The 17,252-nt window shown below is 54.4% G+C and overlaps 7 protein-coding genes across 7 annotated transcripts; 5 read left to right on the top strand and 2 right to left on the bottom strand.

Annotated features, from left to right (window-relative positions):
- Positions 1-2,333: 2,333 nt before the first annotated feature.
- Positions 2,334-3,219, top strand: MYCGRDRAFT_60481 (rRNA-processing protein fcf1; the record flags this gene model as incomplete). Its single annotated transcript, XM_003851258.1, has 2 exons — positions 2,334-2,494; positions 2,548-3,219. 2 exons carry the CDS (start codon positions 2,349-2,351, stop codon positions 2,990-2,992), a joined length of 591 nt encoding a protein of 196 aa, XP_003851306.1.
- A 716-nt stretch (positions 3,220-3,935) lies between these two features.
- On the bottom strand, positions 3,936-4,367 carry MYCGRDRAFT_94220 (uncharacterized protein; the record flags this gene model as incomplete). Its single annotated transcript, XM_003850518.1, has 1 exon — positions 3,936-4,367. The coding sequence occupies one exon, from the start codon at positions 4,365-4,367 to the stop codon at positions 3,936-3,938; it is 432 nt and encodes a 143-aa protein (XP_003850566.1).
- A 1,349-nt stretch (positions 4,368-5,716) lies between these two features.
- Positions 5,717-6,411, bottom strand: MYCGRDRAFT_73624 (uncharacterized protein; the record flags this gene model as incomplete). The annotated part of the gene is made up of 1 exon (XM_003850517.1): positions 5,717-6,411. One exon carries the CDS (start codon positions 6,374-6,376, stop codon positions 5,717-5,719), a length of 660 nt encoding a protein of 219 aa, XP_003850565.1.
- A 333-nt stretch (positions 6,412-6,744) lies between these two features.
- Positions 6,745-7,274, top strand: MYCGRDRAFT_110048 (uncharacterized protein; the record flags this gene model as incomplete). Its single annotated transcript, XM_003851259.1, has 3 exons — positions 6,745-6,890; positions 6,945-7,036; positions 7,117-7,274. 3 exons carry the CDS (start codon positions 6,799-6,801, stop codon positions 7,272-7,274), a joined length of 342 nt encoding a protein of 113 aa, XP_003851307.1.
- Positions 7,275-12,075: 4,801 nt separating this feature from the next.
- On the top strand, positions 12,076-13,179 carry MYCGRDRAFT_73621 (L-asparaginase; the record flags this gene model as incomplete). The annotated part of the gene is made up of 1 exon (XM_003851260.1): positions 12,076-13,179. One exon carries the CDS (start codon positions 12,076-12,078, stop codon positions 13,177-13,179), a length of 1,104 nt encoding a protein of 367 aa, XP_003851308.1.
- A 1,856-nt stretch (positions 13,180-15,035) lies between these two features.
- On the top strand, positions 15,036-15,656 carry MYCGRDRAFT_94216 (uncharacterized protein; the record flags this gene model as incomplete). The annotated part of the gene is made up of 1 exon (XM_003851261.1): positions 15,036-15,656. One exon carries the CDS (start codon positions 15,036-15,038, stop codon positions 15,654-15,656), a length of 621 nt encoding a protein of 206 aa, XP_003851309.1.
- A 466-nt stretch (positions 15,657-16,122) lies between these two features.
- MYCGRDRAFT_73620 (uncharacterized protein) lies at positions 16,123-17,141 on the top strand (the record flags this gene model as incomplete). Its single annotated transcript, XM_003851262.1, has 5 exons — positions 16,123-16,136; positions 16,159-16,280; positions 16,342-16,359; positions 16,415-16,475; positions 16,538-17,141. 4 exons carry the CDS (start codon positions 16,274-16,276, stop codon positions 17,139-17,141), a joined length of 690 nt encoding a protein of 229 aa, XP_003851310.1.
- Between the last annotated feature and the right edge of the window lie 111 nt (positions 17,142-17,252).

Below are 17,252 nucleotides of genomic sequence, written 5' to 3'. Positions count from 1 at the left end.
TCGTCACTCTTGTCAGTAGGAAGTGTCGGCGTCTTCCGTCCATTGGTTGCTGGTGGTGGTGGAGCATGGTTGGCCACTGCTTTGGGTGTCGCCGTTGCCTTTGGCGTGAAGAAACTGGAGATCGACGCCTGTGACTTCCTCTGAGACGAGGGAGGAGGGTTGTTAGACACCATCCTCGCAAGCCATGTGAGAGAGAAGTAAGTGTGAGGTCAATGGCAAATGCGATGTTTGAAGTGAGCTGTGGTTGTGACGTCGAAGCTTTAACTTTGGGGAAAGCGCGTCTCGACGCGCGACAGGAATATGACACAATGGAAGGGTCGAAAGGGCATGCATATAGCCATGGTCAAATGTTCACGGGATGGCACTTTGTACTGCCTGAGCGCTGTGTCACTGTTCTGTTGATATTGCTATGAATGATCATTCTCTCTCCCACAACTCAAGGATCCCGCATTCAGACGCACATCCGTTCAACCATCGTGTCGTCCACCCGCTGAGAGTTCATCACTACATAACCTGTCGGGAGTCGAATGCTGCGATTCCTCGCAAAGACCTCATCGTCGTGAATCCGCTCAAACAAATTTCCACCGCTTAAAAGATCTCCATCAAATTTCAACCCTGGCCCATGACTCCGTTTGTACATGCATTTCCCATCACCCCGCCAAACCCATCTCAATACCGTTCTCTGGGCCCATTCCCATGCACATCTAGCATGTCGTCAAAGACCTGACTCGGCGCCCTTTGTCCGCCCAGGTATTCATTGCCGTGCGCGTTGCCACCAATGCCAACAGCCAGCGACGAGCTGCTCGCGCCTGCATATCTACCATCCCGACTACTCTGGCCCTGACGATCATGTGGTCGCGTTCCGTCTCTTGATGTCGCCGCGCCGTAGTATGCGGACGTACTACGAGAAGCTGAGTTGTCAGGCGTTTCGGGTGGCGAAGGCGTGACGGCCTGGCTGTGTCGGGCGTAGGGGGCCAGAGACGATGCGCCGTATGTGGAGCTTCGGGCGCCAGCGATGTCGGCGGAGGGAGAAGCATAGTAGCCAGCCGGAAGGTATGCGGACGCTCGGTTGTCGTACACTGCGGAGCTGGCGCGGTTTGAGGTCTGGGCGGTAGGCGAGAAGAAGAGGCCGTTGACTGGCGCGGAGGACTGTCTCTTAACGGCGTCGTGGTCGTCGCGAAACGGTCTTAGTGGTTTGCCCTGGCTATTCAATTGATCGAGAGACATGCTGCTGCCGGTCTCGTACTCCTTGTAGTAGGCTGCCTTTCCAGCGGAGTGTGGCGCCCATGTGTTGCCAGAGCTCTTCTCGCCACCACCACGGATAGAGGCTATTGCTGATCGCTTGACCGAGCGATTGATACTCCATGCGACCAGGACCCGCCAAAGAAGGATACATGCGCCGAACAGTGCGAGGACTGCGCCCACAGCAATGAACACTGTACCCTCGGGCATGCTGGAGCGTTGCATGAAAGGCGCGGCTTCCGTGAAGGGAATGACCAAGTCCGGAACACCAGCGCCAGCGATGGTGGGCAGTCCCTTCAGTCCTGCGAATGTAGAGCTGGAGGTGACAGCGTCAGGAAACGTCGCTGAAGACGCAGATGATGCAGAGTCTGTCTCCTCCGCTGTGTTCGCATCGTCTGTCTGAGTTGAGGCTCTCGAGGACGCTGCTGATTGAGTCGATTGCGCAGCTTCGTTCGTTATCGTGTTCAGGTCGGGTAGGTCGTTGTCGTTGTTGTTCTGATTGTTATTATTGTTTCCTTGTGCATACACCACTGGCGCTGCCAACAGCGCCAGCACTGTCGACGCCTTGTTGTGTCTGAGGCTGGGACGCATATCGTTGTGTGTGGATTGAGCAAGTGGTCTGTTGTTCCTTGCGATGTGTGTGTGTGGTTGTAAACAGTCGGAAGCTCTGTGTTTCTTGCAAGGATTTGATCGGTGGTGGCTAACGGGGTACCGTTGTTCCCAGCCGCTCTGGCGTCGACGGTTGCTGCGTGGCGATCGATGGGGGTCGCGAGGATGTCCGTTTGAGCGAGTGTGGTGTTATCCGTAGCGAAAGTGAGGTCGATGCCGTATTGCGACTCGGAAGTGGTGTGAATGTTTGATGTCACAATAGAAGAACGAGATGCAGAGTGCTTGCAGGGCCGCAGGGGATGGTACGCAAGCACCAAGCCGGCAAGGCGGGGCGATCGGATCTGATTTTAGAACAAGGGACGGCAAGCGCGACCGCTTGTGGTGACTACCCGGAACTTTATTCGAAATCTTGCCCGCGGGAGACATTTCACGATTTCACGATTCGAGATTTGCGACTTCTTCCAACACTTGACCGGCGCAACACATTCATCGCCACGATGGGTGTCCAGAAGAAGACGCGCAAGTTCGGCGCCGTCAAGCGGGTGATCAGCCAGCGTGATGCCCGAGTGAAGAAGAACATCATGAAAAATGAGAGCGACGAGAAGAAGAAGAAAGAGCAAGGCGACAATGTCGTTCGCGATGTGTACGTCTTGCTGCATCTTTCTCCTCCCGAACACAACACTGACTCCCTCACAGCCCACAAGTCCCCAGCAGCATGTTCTTTCAACACAACACCGCCCTGCAACCACCTTACCAAGTCCTCGTCGATACCAATTTCCTCTCCCACACCGTCCACCACAAACTCCCGCTCCTCCCGACATTAATGGACACGCTCTACGCGACCTGCACACCAATCATCACCTCCTGCGTCATGGCCGAGTTGGAAAAGCTGGGACCGAAGTACCGCATCGCATTACAGATTGCAAGAGATGAGAGATGGGAGAGGCTGCAGTGCGATCACAAGGGAACATATGCAGATGACTGCATTGTCGACCGGGTCATGAAGCAGAGAGTGTACTTGGTGGCGACGAACGATAGGGACTTGAAGAGACGGATCAGGAAAGTGCCCGGTGTGCCGATTCTGAGCGTGGCGAGGGGCAAGTATGTGATTGAGAGGCTGCCTGATGCGCCGGAGCATTGAGTACAGATGGGGAACTGTGTGAGCTTCTTGATTGCAAAATTAGCGTGGCGTTGGCAGGCATGTACATGGGATGTTCCAGCAATGATGCTGTCGGAATGCAGGACTGCAGACATTGGACGAAAATTGAAAGTCTTCAAAATGTTGCTGGTCCATCAAGACCACTCATAAGGTACCCAGCATCTGACAGCGCTTCGCATCCAACTCTCCTGAACGGTGGGTTGGATCACGGTACGTACATCTGCAGCCACCTGCTAGATCATCCTTCGATGGACCTGGCCGACTCAACAAACGATCAGCCATACAGCAGGACGTTGAGGAGAAAGCGCCTCAAGCTAAGATGTCGCACACCTCAGCCTGATCGCCCGCGTCTGCAACTCGACAACGATTCCAGCACACGCCGCAACCATGGACATTACAGACGCACCACGAACACCACCCGAAGCCGACGAACGAGAACAATACAGCCAATGCGTAGCGCTGATCGGCGAGCGCATGTTCGAAGATGCCGTTCTTTTGCTCCGGAACCTCGTCGCTGAGCTTGAAGGGAGGGACCGGAATGCGTGAGTGTATTCCAGTTGAATCGGAATTTCAATACCAGGCTCACAACTTCTGCGATGCTCAGAATACCGAGCAAGGAATTCATGCTCCAGGAGATCGGAGCATTGAGCTTGCTAGTGCACGGTCTCGAGGGACTGGGAAGGGATGAGGAAGCACGGCGAAAGGAAGAGGAGGTGGAGATGAAACAGTTGCAACTGGAGCTGATGGGATGACTCCGACAATTCCATATCCATACGACTAATAAAAATGTACGCCTCGCTGTCCCGCTATTGCCTCGTTGAAATCCATGCGTCTTTGCCCGTTGTCTCAACACTCGCGTTTCCTCCAGCAAACATTCACGAAGACCATCTCATCCTATCATCACACACCCAATGTCGTTCACAGCCTAGCCCTCCACAGCCTTCCTCCCCAGCGCAACGTTCGCCTCCCTCCTCTCCGCCGCATCTCCATGCACTCCAGCCTGGACATTACTCTTCATCGGAAGCCGCATCTCATTCCCCGTCGAGCCAAACGAAGAGTGCCGCGGAGAGACCTCGACATCACTCTTCAACGGACTTGTCAGCTCGTTCCCGGCTGAGGTGAAAGAAGAGTGTCGCGAGGAGCCGTCGCTGGCGGTGGAGTTGTCGTTGGTGAGGAACGATGAGGAAGCTGATTGGGGGTCGAGGGTGGGCGACACGGCTTCGGCGTTGGTGATGTTGGTGGAAGAGGTGGTCGAGGGTGTGAGGGTGAGCCATGTGCCTGGGATGGTATTCTTGCGGCGGATTGGGACGGGTGCGGCTTTGGTTGGGTCGATGGGTTGCCAGAGTTTGGAGGCCATTGTTGTGCTTGGTGTTGGGAGTGGGTGATGAGTACAGTAGTGTGTTATGGTGGTGGTGATCGATCGCCAGGTTTGAATATCTTTCTTTGTTCTGACTGTTCGCGGGTCGTTGTCTCAGGTGTGGAACTGGCAATGCAAAGAAAATAATTTTTGTAGAGGTCGGCATCTGACCTGCCTTATGTACCTTTCCGGCGCCCTTCAAGGTGGCATCATCGCCATGCCAGTCAGCCGGTAAATACGTGAGTCCGTGACACCAGCAAGGTACTCGGTGTTATGCAGCGGAGATCCTGGCGGGTAAATCTGCGGAAGAATCGCCTTGGCTCAAGATCCGTTGGATCACATCATCATGTCGGCATCCCACGTCGTCCCTCCACGACTTGCGATAAGGTCAAGTAAGTGGTCATAGACCAGCGTCGTGGCATGGTATGCCGCATCATCTCACCGACCTACGAAACAGTCTGCCAAGAGTGTGACAACAATAAGGCGAGCAACCGCGATGATGCGCCGAGTCGGAGTTGCTGGGGTAGAGAGCTTATTTATACTGCACTCTGCTCAATTCCCGGATCCCCCGTGGGGTGATACAAGTCCACCATTCGCCGTGGCTCCGACACTTCATGAAGGCAGTGCGATGCGATTGCGTGATGCTGTTTCGAAGAAGTCTTGGACTCTTGGCAATATGGCTCGTTGTCATGACCTCAATGGTGGAATGCGAAACTAGACTGGGGAAGCTCGGCCAGGTCGAAGACTCTCGCGGTGATCCCAGCTCGGACTACGGGGAATCCCTGTTGCTCCCCGCTGGCTTCCGTCTGCACTGTCCCTTTGATGGAGTGAATCCTCGATAAGCAGCGACAAGATATCCGGGAGTATGGATGTTGGTGGAAAAATGACGATTCATTTTGGAACGAAGCAATGACTTGTCCTGCTCTGTCGACTTCTCCTGCTCTGCTTGCCCTGGAGCACTGTTTGATAGGTACAGACACAATACTCCGCGGCCTATATCACATGCAGAGCCAGGATATCCTGATGGCGTTCATCCCCACACGATGATGTGCCTCTTCATCCTGTCTGGCGCCGCTTGGCGCATAGCAAGAACCGCCGTACTTTGAATGCAGACCTTGTCCACTTCTTCGACTCGCGATAGCATCTGCGAGTGCGAAAATCCGAGGCCGCATGACTGAAGCACAGCGTACTTGACATAGATCGAATCGTGAGGCTTCGCAGGGCGTTAGCCAAGTGTCGCCAAGTGTTGCGGCATAGAGGCAGCGGTGTGGCACCAGTACACCATGCTTCGAGGCGGTCCAATCTTTCCAACCTTGACGTCTAGGGATTTGGCGTGACAGTACTATCTTTCAGTCCCTCGTCGTCCTGATCTTCTCGACAACAGTGCTTGCGCCATCAACGATGAGCACATGCTCCGCCTCATGAATCCTCGCCTGCAGGTCTACGAGCGAAGTACAGCCCTCGATGTCGACCTCTTTCTGCAGGATAGGTTCTCCCATATCGACTTCCGCGATGACATAGTGTATCATGATTCCCGTCTTCTTTCGCCTGCCTTGTTGGAACTCCTCCCATGCTCGTTCAATGCATCCCGCTCCGATCAAGTCGCCGTGCAGCGATGGGTGAAGATTGATGATCGGCACATTTGCCATTGCGAGTGGGTTAAGGAAAGAGGGAGTTAGGATCCGCATGAAGCCAGCGCAAACGACTAATTGTGGCTCATCGGCGAGCACAAGCTTTGCGAGATCTGCATCGTATGCTTCGCGAGCTGCATTGAACGTCGGGTTGGAAGAGGTATCGGGATGCGACTTCTTGTATGGCAGGATTGAGTGGTAGCTTGTTGGGATGTTGGCATTGGAGGCACGAATCAGGCCGTAGGCAGATTTGCGGTCGGATATGACACGAACAAAGGTGGTATTCGACAGCGAGGATGTTTTCGAGGCGTCGATGAGAGCTTGGAGATTCGTGCCAGAGCCGGAGATGAGTACCGTGATCCTGGTTGGAGGGGCCATGTTGCTGTCGCGTCTCAACAGCCCGGTCGGAGAGGGCGATGTCGACGATGCACGGTAGCGATCAATGGAGTGAAACTGCCCTGTTCAAGAACATTCACTTACACGAAACTAGCGCGACTGTTTTTCGTTGACCGTCCGAATGTCGGCAACCACCGGCTTCTGCCCCGCGTGAAATAGACTTTGAGCATGATTTAGTGCCGCTGTAAGCGAAATGCCTATGAGCGATCGATGACGCTGATCTTTCGCTTTCGCGGTCTTTCATGCGGCCGAGACTTTCTCTCTTGCATCAAAGGAAGAAACCCCGAATCGACCTCAGGTACCAAATTCGAGAAACCATCCAACTTTCATCAAAACGACCCACCACGATCATCCTGTTACGCCTCGCGCAACTCCATCTTCCAGGATCACACCACGCCATCAACATGAGTTTTTTCACTCCCCGCAACTTTGCGATTGGCGCCGGCTCTGTCGCTGCCATTGCCTACATCGTGCCCAAGTTGACTGGAGGCAAGCCGTAAGTCCATCCCTCATGGCAAACGCTTCAGGCGCGAGCTCATGGAAATGCCAGGATCGAGACATTTGGATCGCAAAACATCGCCGACCGATACTCTGCCGGAGGTGGCAGCAAGACTCACCTCCCCGGAGCCGCAACACCACGGGGTGCGTAAGCAAACAAGCGCTGCTCTTTGGACGGCTCAATTACTCTCACACATGACCACTGCAGCTAATGACACTGAAAGGAGAAGGGAACCCCGATAACGTCACCTCCAACCAAACGAACCCGAAAGGCGTCGATACCAAACACTTCAAGGAAAACCACTCCGACCAGAAGCAGGACAACTCGCCCGCTGGCAAGGTTTGGCAAAATTCGATGTACGGCAACGACAAGGGCAAATGAGCGGAGATACATGTATTGAAAAGGAACAAGTGGACATTGGTCGCGTGGAATGGCGCAACAGCAGAGGTGTAAAAACCAAAAAGCGCGGAGCAGCATCGGCGCATGGGATATGAGACTGCGTGTATAACTAGCGCAAGCTGAAATCGACAGAACAGAAAACAGACAGACATAAACGAGAAACCTTAGCAGCAGCCGTTCTTCGGTCACGACTTCAATCAATCAGCCTGGCCCTGGTGATCCGGCAGCTTTGCACGGGAGCGCGACTCAACTATACCATCATACCGAGCGTTGGGGTTGTGGAAGAAGCTGTGAAAGAAGCTGTGAAGGAAGCTGTGAAGGAAGCTGTGAAAGAAGCTGAAGCCTCCCATCATCACACGGAGAGTGGGAGAGCGACCCGAGCCTCGCAGACACAAGGAGAGCGAACTTCGCATCGCGAGACCGGGATTCATGGACTATGCGTTGGGCACAGCTGTCGAAGTCATTCTGCAAGATAAAGCTGACCCCGTTGCGCAGGTTGCCGGTCTCGCGAGTCCACATGCCAACAGCAACGAGTCCGAGAAACGCGGCCTCCGCCTCCATCCTTACCAGCTTCGCACCGATACCCTCCTTCGCTGAGCAGCACAGAGCGTCATTTCCTCTCTTCCACCTCCCATACCCACCAGCACCCGCCCTACACCGTCACTCCCGCGGAGGATCATCCGGAGGAGGAGGAATACAGACAGCCTTCTTGTTATTCCTCGGATCCACAGTACATTGACCTTGTTGCCAAATGCACGGCTCGTCCTTGACAGAGAGAAGCATTAGCGAAACTGCTCCTGCACCCGTCTCTGCGATCTATCAAAATACCATGCCGCTGGACCCACCGGAGCACAAGGTAATGTGACATGAAACGTTCCGAAGTAGCCAAAGTCGCAGGTTCCGGGATTGCGGGGGTCACTTTCAGGAGCGTGGCATTTCTGTGTGTCGTTGTCGTTAGTATAGGTATGTGGATGGGTGTGAGGGAAGGCGAGGCGAGGTGGACATACGCCGTCGGCGACGACCTTCGAAGCCATCATGGAGAGGATCAAGGCGGAAAGGTGGCAAGGGAACTGCATGGTTGTCGTCGTCGTTTGGCAATGATGATGTGTTCTTCGCGCTCCGGTTTTGCCTCTTACCTTTGGAGAAGCAGAGGAGAGGGAAGCCGGGTTCGAGGAAGTGGACAGAGGGCCTCATGTACCTGCTCAGCAAGCCTTGGGATCACGTAACGTGCAGGGAATCCTCGTGTGGTCGCGGAGTACAGGCATCAAGCATTACTCGGATACGGGCCTCTTTGCAAGGAATATGCTGATGGATTCTGGTACAACACGCCCAGCTTGGCTACAAACAGTCGACTGGCTTGTCGCAACGATGAGTTATCTGAACGACGAAAGCCGATCTGGACCACACGGTCGTGATCAGCGATCGCATACATCGACCGGAAACGAGACAGATGGCGATCGCATGCATTTGGCCGCAGCAGTGACGGCTAGATGAGTCGGGCCCGCAGCGACCGCGCATCCCTTTGCAACTCCAACGGTCGGTCTTGGAGTAAGAGTGACTTCTGGACATTGCATATGAGTGGGAAGAGCTGAGGGAATCAGCACAAGTCTGGTTGAAATCATCGGAGCCGCAGAGGAGTGCTTCAGATGAGAAGTTACCTTTCCGTGGACTGAAGGTGATGCTGTTGAACAAAATGTTGGCTCCATCGCACCGTTAAAGGACACCAAGTGGTCGGTCAAATGGCGGTAATTTCAGCAGTACTGACGGCATTCCTGACAAGCCGTTTCTGGCTCTCCGCAACCAGCTTGGCTTTCGGGGGGTTTGACGCAAGGGATGCAAAGCTCAGCCGGCCGCATTCACTTCGATATCGCAACTGTCACGACTGGCTAAAAGCCTTTTGGCCGCTTCGACGTTCCCGATCTTCGATGATCCAGATTTCCTGTTTACAATCATGGCAGAAACCCCAGACACGTCTATGCCCGAGAGCATGCTCAATGCTAGGAGGCTTTACAAGCATTCCACCGCAGACATCATCGACTGGCTGTGTTTCACGAGCTCCATCAAAAAGAAGCCTGCTATTCAGCAAAGCAAGAAGCGCCGAGGGAAGCCCAGAACTCAAGGCGATGGGGCGACAAATGGGGAGAAAATAATGACCGTGGACGAGATTCTGTCCTGTGCCAACTGCATCGTCAACAGCAAGGCAACTCGGCCGCGGTACATCAAGTGGGAGTTCAAAACAGCGTTATTCGATAGGCGACGGATGACTGCCTGGTACCGGACGAGAGAGATCGAAGACAGTGAGGATACCTGTAAACACGAGCATTTCACCGAGACTCTGCAGCAGGCATTCGAGAATTTGTTTCCGCCGTCCGCGGAGGATGGGGTTGTGGCTCCTGTCTCTCCCAGTCACCACAGCAGTCAATCTGCTAATACGTTCGGGCCGCTCGACGGAATTCCGACAGATAAGGAAAGCACATTGAGCGAGACGGAGCTACAGGAACTCCTCGATTCCTGGGCGACGAAAACCTCAAAGCCACGCTCCCGCATTGCAGACGATCATCTCGACCAAGCTTTTCAATGGTACGGCTATGTCATGGAGATGGACCTCATGGTCGACACCGTTTCTGGATATTGGCGAAAGGTCGCAAAAGGCGAGATGTCCGTGCCTTTGGCAGCGTGGCTCACGCATGTCGGGTACTCCGGGATCAAAAGGTTATGCGAAGAGCACCAGAACGTACACGGCATGGACCACGAGAAACTTGTGGATTACGTGACCGGAAGGGGCGCCATGCAAAGTGCATTCGGAGAAACTTTTTCCAAGCAAGACTCAGACCGTGCTGGCATCGACTTGCAGTACAAGGAGTTCACGACCGGCCTCGCCTTGTCTAAGCCAATCTTGCCCTTGCGCCGATGGAAGTTCCCCAAACAACTGGAGCGGAGCAACTACCGCGAGCTTTGCGCGGCATCACCGTTCGACTTTTTCTTGACGCGGAACGAAGAAGCAGCAGGGGTCTTGATGGACGGTGCGAAAGACTTCCTTGAGCCGGATGAATATGACGATACCCCAGAAGCTATGAAGGAACTTATGCATCGAGACTCGGCCATCATTGACTCGCTTGTTGCGACGATGGTCTTTCTGGAGGCAAACCCAGTTGCGTTTGGTGATAGAGCCGCATAGTCAGTGTTGAACCCCATGCAGGCTGAAGTGATGTTCTTCTTGAGAAGAGAAAACACGAGATACCATACCGCCAGAATGGATGAACCATGGGAGGGACCACGATGGACGGCCGACACAGAAACGATCTTCGGCATGATGCTTCTGTTGGAGACCGGCAGGAGTTTCTTCCATATCAACGATGTGCAGAATGACACCAATCTCCACGATACCGCAGTTCGTCTTGCGGAAGAAGTCCAAGATAACTTGAATCGGCTGATCGAAGGCGAGCTCGCAGCAGGTCAATTCAGTAACATGCAGCCAAGAACCGTTCGCGCCTTGGAGCGGAAGCAAGCTGAGCTTGGAGTGTACATCAAGAGCGCCGGCACCAGTCTCTACCATCAACTTCCATGGACGGCGGGTGCCCAGATGGGCGAGACCCTCCACTCTGCCCTGGACCTGGGCTTCATCGTGTGCAGAAGCGAGGATATACTCGGCCTGTGCTTCATACTTATAACACACTCCGGCAGATCGCACCTAAACTCAGCACCCCTATACACCTTCTGGAACAGCTTTGTGACTTCTTCAAGGAGCAGGTGTTCCTAGGCGATCGACCGACCAGGAAGTTCACACGAAGCCTGAAACGATTTATGGGTGGCAAGCTGGAGACGAAGACGGACTTTGCTTCAAATAGCGGAGACGCTCGAAAAAGCCAGTACCAGATCAGTATGCCGCAATCGGTCAAATACGGACAGGCCGATAACGACAGAATCAAGCCTGCTGAGTTCTGTCTGTTCCACAATCTTCGAGCGTCGAAGCCTGCCTTCCACGCCGGACCTGCATTATGGGCCAAGCTCTTTACGAACAATCGCATCAAGAGTCTGACCGCAAAACAGACTCTCGCCATCGATCGAGAATTGCGCGATGCTCCATTTGCGGCCACACTCGAGCGAGTGAAGGAAGCGGCGACCTCAGAGTTCGAAGGATCATTCCCAATAGCCACGGTGAACTGGTTCAAGGTCTATGAGCTCATGGTCTCAATCTTGACCGATGTTGCAGAACGCTATCAGCGGGAAATGCCTGCGGACATGGAACCTTTCCAAAAGCACTTCGAGTCCACGCCCGCAAATGCCAGTGTTGGCTCGTCATTTGTGTTGATCCTGTTGCAGGTCATCGATTGCAACGTGGAGAGCTCGCGTAGGTGGGATGACAACAAGTCGGAAGGGGTGAAGATGACTTGGGAAGCTTTTGAGAGATGCGCAGGTGCGATCGAGATTGAGGATTTGTTGTGGGAAAATGCTTGAAGCGGGACACCTTGCTGGACATCTCATCCCGGCCAAGGCCTGTGCAAAGTTGCGGCGGCCAACTTCCTGGTCCGCCTATCGCTGTTATCGCCGCGCAACCACACGCACGACTTCAGCCAAAGTAATCTCACAACATGCAGTTGCACGAGTGCGGAGTCCTTGCAAGAAGGACTGTGGTCTCGACCCGGCCGGCCGCCTGACTGCTAAGGTCAAGTCTTATCGCAAAAACGGCCAATGCTCTCTCACTGCAAGTGCCGGCCAGGATGTATAAAGGCGAGTCAACTTCTACCGCAATGGCTCGACCGACATTTGGATTATCGACAAAATGGCGGGCCGCTTCTTTTTATCTCTCGCGCTGGCGACGTTGACCTGCGCTCTCCCCAACTCCTCTCCTCTTCTCCGACGAGACGACACGTACGATCTGTCCACACCTGTCAACGCTAGTCTTCCCAATGTCACGATCTTCGCTACTGGCGGTACAATCGCCAGCCAAGGCACAACAAATACTCAGACTGTCGGCTACAGTATCGGCCTCGGCGTGCAGCAACTCGTCGACGCTGTCCCAGAACTCCTCAACATCTCCAACATCAATGGCATGCAGATCTCCAACGTCGGATCCGGAGACATCAACTCCACCATTCTGCTCAGCCTCTACAGCTCCATCTCCGCCGAGCTTCTGAAACCTGAGATCGCCGGAGTTGTGGTCACCCACGGTACCGATACGCTGGAAGAGACAGCCTTCTTCCTCGACCTCGTGCTGAACAGTACCAAGCCGGTCATCCTGGTCGGAGCGATGCGTCCCGCCACAGCACTCAGCGCCGACGGTCCATTGAACCTCTTCCAAGCGGTGACGCTTGCTTCATCTCCCAAAGCCGCCAACCGTGGAGTTATGATCGTGCTCAACGACCGCATCGGCTCAGCTTGGTACACCACCAAGATGAATGCCAACTCGCTTGATACGTTCAAGTCCACGGAAGTGGGTCAGTTGGGGTTCTTCATCAATCAAGTGCCATACTTTTACTTTGCTCCCACCATGCCCACTGGGAAACTGTACTTCAACATCTCTGGCAAGATGGATTTGCCGAAGGTTGACATCTTATACGCACATCAAGACATGGATGGCCTTCTATTCTCCGCAGCGAGAGATTCTGGAGCGACGGGTATCGTGTATGCCGGGGTTGGAGCGGGAGGTATGCCGGCAAAGGCGACTGTGCTCGCGGAAGAGTTGTTCAATGCTACGGGCGTGCCCGTAGTGGCGAGTCATCGGAGTGCGGATGGTTTTGTACCGGACGGAGACGAAGGGGCGAGTGTGGTGGGTAGTGGATTCTTCAATCCGCAGAAAGCGAGGATCGTTTTGATGCTGGCAATTTCTGTTGGTTGGGGAGGAGTCGAGCAGGTAAGGGAGCTGTTCTTGAGAGGACTTATGTGACGAGGAGTAATGCAAGAAGAAGAGAAAAAGACTTCACGTCAGCTCGCCAGGCAATACCATGCGAATCGTGGGCCAATATAAGCCTCATACTAGGCGTGGTGTTTCTATACTCGTTGCTTCAAAAGTTCTCTGTTACCTAACTGCACCGTGCGCTCTTGTCGAGTCCGGCCCCTTCCAAATCATCTCGTGTGCTTTCGTTGGCACCGAGCCACTGGCTAGGCCGGTAGACGTCTCTGGTCACACTATCCGCAATAGCGCTCGCTAATGACTGGGTGACTCCCAACGTCGATGAAGACATGCGAGCCAGCTGCCTTTGAGTCCAGCATGGCGGAGTGGATTCTTCGAGCTTCCAGCCTAACCTGGGCGAGTCGAAAATTCTTCGGTCCGCGCATTCACTTGCATCCGAAGCAAACACGGGCGGTCCCGTTGCAGGTTTACCAACTCCAGATGCGAACTCGCAACTCCATCAGGATAAACAACATTCCTGCGTCAAGACCAAAGATGGCAGAAGCGATCATGCCGTCGACCGGGATTGCAGCCGACAAGACGCCAGCCAAAGATAACAACCACCACCTGCACGACCAGACTCAGCCGACCATGGCTCAAGGTCGCATGCGCGCGAGGAGCCTCGACATCGACCCTCTGTCCGCAGGTGTATCCGCAGACTTAGCTTCTTCCCCTGATGCGGAGACGATTGCTGAATGGAACCGTGACCCTGCACCCGCCAGGCTCGGTTCCAAAGGCCCGAACTGGGAAAGCTTCCGCAATTGCACATACTTCAACTACCCTCCCGCGATCATGGTCGCCATTAAACGCGAGGCTTGGGGTCTTCCCCTCCATCCCATCATCGCGAAGCAGTTCGAGAAATCCAAGCGCGAAAGCCGCAAGAGGAAGGCGGAGACCCACGACTGCAGGGTGTATGATCGCGAAGGAGAGCGGCGTCCGATCGAAGAGTTTGTGTTGCATATGATGAAGCAGAACGGTGAGCTAAGGCGAATGATTCGCAGACTTGTTCCTCGAGACATCATTTCGGATGCATCGTCCAGTAGCAAACGTTCGCGCAGCGAATACGAAGCAGACCTTGGACTAGACGAGCCCGAGCCTGAGATCCCGGAGTCAAGATGCGCATCAGGCCCGGAGGAAGATTTGTTCGACGTCGCTGGTCCGGCCGGGATGGATGAGCAAGGGACTAATCTGGACCTTGAGCTGGCATAGACTGAGCGTGAGCTTTTGGGGGTGAAGTTCGAGGCATCGCAGGCGAAAGAGTGGGAGCTGAAACTGAATATTCAGGCCCTGATTAGCAGCTAGGCTCGCGTGCATTGGGCAGTGTCGATTGCTTTGGTTCAAGCAGGGAGAAATCTTCATTGGATAACGAATTGCCGCAAATTCTTGTCGGCTGTTTGTCCGCCCGCTCATAGATGTCGATGGGACGGAGGCGGGTACTTCTCGGTGGGAGAAGTGATGCCTGGCAGATGACTGCAAGTCGAAGAAAGGCAATATGCTGCGAAAGTTAGCCTCCAAATACCGCCTTGGCCCGGAAACTGGGCGACTTAAGCCTCCATGCGTAAGAGCGTGAGTATTGTCGAATCTTTCGAAGTGAACCAGGTGTGAAGTCAAGTGAGCCCTTTAGACGCTCGCAAGTGCAAACCGTCAAATTGATAACGCTTGTGACGGACCACTTCGAGCCGTAATGCGAGTGAAGGCAATAGAGGCCGATCATATGACAGCCATGTCTTTCACGTGCGCAAACGACAGGAATCGCACTGACGCCGGTGTCGACGTGCATGATCCGAACTTTTCAAATCCTCGCCATCCAACACATCCACATCACAACGAATAAGATGGCAAACAACAAGATGGCCGAAGCGCACCCCAACGATACTGGAGAATTCGCACACATGCTCCATGTCCAGCAAGGAATCTTGGCCTCATTCGGCAATGGCTCCGACATCCAGGAGACTGACCAGAGCAACAGACTCGACCTGACGACCACCGAGGAGCACGTCACCATGCAGGGATTTGCGGAGGACGAGCAACACGATGATCTCGTGCGCAGCTTTCGCGCTGAACAGAGGAATCAACGTCTCGCAAAGGCTGCGCAAGAAAAGCGCGAGCAGGAGCGCATGGCGGAGGCCAGTTCCGACGACAGTCTCGACGACGATCCTCAGAGCTTGGTCTCACACCAACTGCGCGCCAAGTCGAGATATGGCCGTCTTGCACGATCCTATCGGAGCAAGCGCAAGCGCGACATCGCCAACTCGGACGACGCAGCGGAGTCGGGCAAGGCCTCGAAGTCCTTCCGCTGTAAGCACAAGGCTGAAGGAGGAGAAACAAAGGCGGGAGACAGCAAGACGCTGGTGGATCTGGAGTTGGAATTGGCGCAGAACCATCGCAAAGCCTGCGAAGCCAAGCTCGAGATCTTGGAGGCCGAGAAAGAGGAGCTCAAGCTGGCGATTCAGCGTCAGAAGCGCACCTAGTTCAGCTCAAGCGGTGCTCTGCGATCATGCTCTCATAGGGCGTGTCAAGCGGCGAAGGGGAAAGATAGCAACGATCTTTCGAAGATAGACCTTCTGCTTCATGCTTGAAACTGCGGCTTCGTAGGAGAAGTCTTGCAAGATCGGAACCATCGACCAGGCGTGGCGGGAGAACTGGTTGCTGGGATATCAGTGGGCGCCGACATGAACCATGCTCTCCTCTTCGTCCGCCGCAAAGGACCTGAAGTCAGCCTGAGTCAATGAAATGTCACAAACTCTTCAAGTGCAATAGTGTCAAACCTTGCGGAGTGAAGTGAAGCCCTATCAGGTCCGGTCAGACGACGAGAACGAATGCGATCCCGAGAATTAGCGTACTATGACGCGGGAGAACGATGCCATGCGATCGCGGGCGGTCACATTCCAACTTCCAAGCATGTGATGAACGACTGACATCTTGACACCTTTTGACCTGATCACACCTACAAGCCACTTCAAGCACCGCCACATACCTTGTATTCAAACGTACGACTTACACCGAACGAAGGCCACCACACGAAGCAACTTGTGACAATCCCGCCCTCACTCGGACAAGCTATCGCGCTGCGGTGCCTTGAGTCAGCATGGCGGGTAAGAGGACATATTGAGTGCGATCAAGTGCTTGAGTTACAAGGCTAACACGATACTGCAGCACCACCGGTAGACTACTGTAAGAACACGCATACGGGAAGAGACACAGTAAACGAGCAACTGACAGTGAACAGACGCGGCCCTCGAAGTCGACGCCAAAGCCAGCCAGCAACAGATTCGCGATGCCTACAAGAAGTACATACAACCCTCTCCATACCACCTCTTCAACCCACCTAACGCCCCTCCTCTCCTCCCAGACAAGCCCTCCGCCACCACCCCGACCGCGTCCCCGCCGACAGCCCCGAACGGCAATCCCGCACAAAGAAATTTCAACAAATCAACGACGCCTACTACACCCTCTCCGACGAGTCTCGCCGACGCGACTACGACGTAACCCGTAACCAATTCCACGGCTTCTCGGGCTTCTCCTCGCACTCCCAACCCGCCGACGAAGAGATCCCCCGCCCCGAACCCACGTCCGGCGGTGGATTCCCTTGGTCCGCCTTCGGCTTCGGCGGAAAGGCAAAGACGCAAGAAGACGCCAATACTTTCAGCAATGAGCAATTCGGCTCCGTATTCGAGGAGATGATGCGGGACAACGACATGGCGGAAGGAAGCGATAACCGGCCGACGAAGTTATTCTGGTCGATTATTGGAGGCGCGAGTGGTGGCGCGATGGGATTTATCGTGGGGAATTTCCCCGGGGCGGTCGCTGGGGCGGTGGCGGGGAATCGGCTGGGCGCGATTCGGGATAAGAGGGGAAAGAGTGTGTATTCGGTGTTTCAGGAGTTGGATCAGCCGGAGAAGATGAGGTTGTTGAGTGAACTTGCGCAGAAAGTTTTTGCGCATGCGATCAGTTGAGAGAGGGAGAAGTCCTGATGGATGAGAGCGTGAGATGTGTTCTGGAGGGAGATGTTGTGGTTGTGGCCTCTGGGTTGGTTTCATGAATTCGCGCGGATATATACCACGACA

Source organism: Zymoseptoria tritici, chromosome 7, assembly GCF_000219625.1.
Source record: "Zymoseptoria tritici IPO323 chromosome 7, whole genome shotgun sequence".
Lineage (NCBI taxonomy): Eukaryota > Fungi > Ascomycota > Dothideomycetes > Mycosphaerellales > Mycosphaerellaceae > Zymoseptoria > Zymoseptoria tritici.
This window is presented reverse-complemented; position numbering and strand designations above follow the sequence as displayed.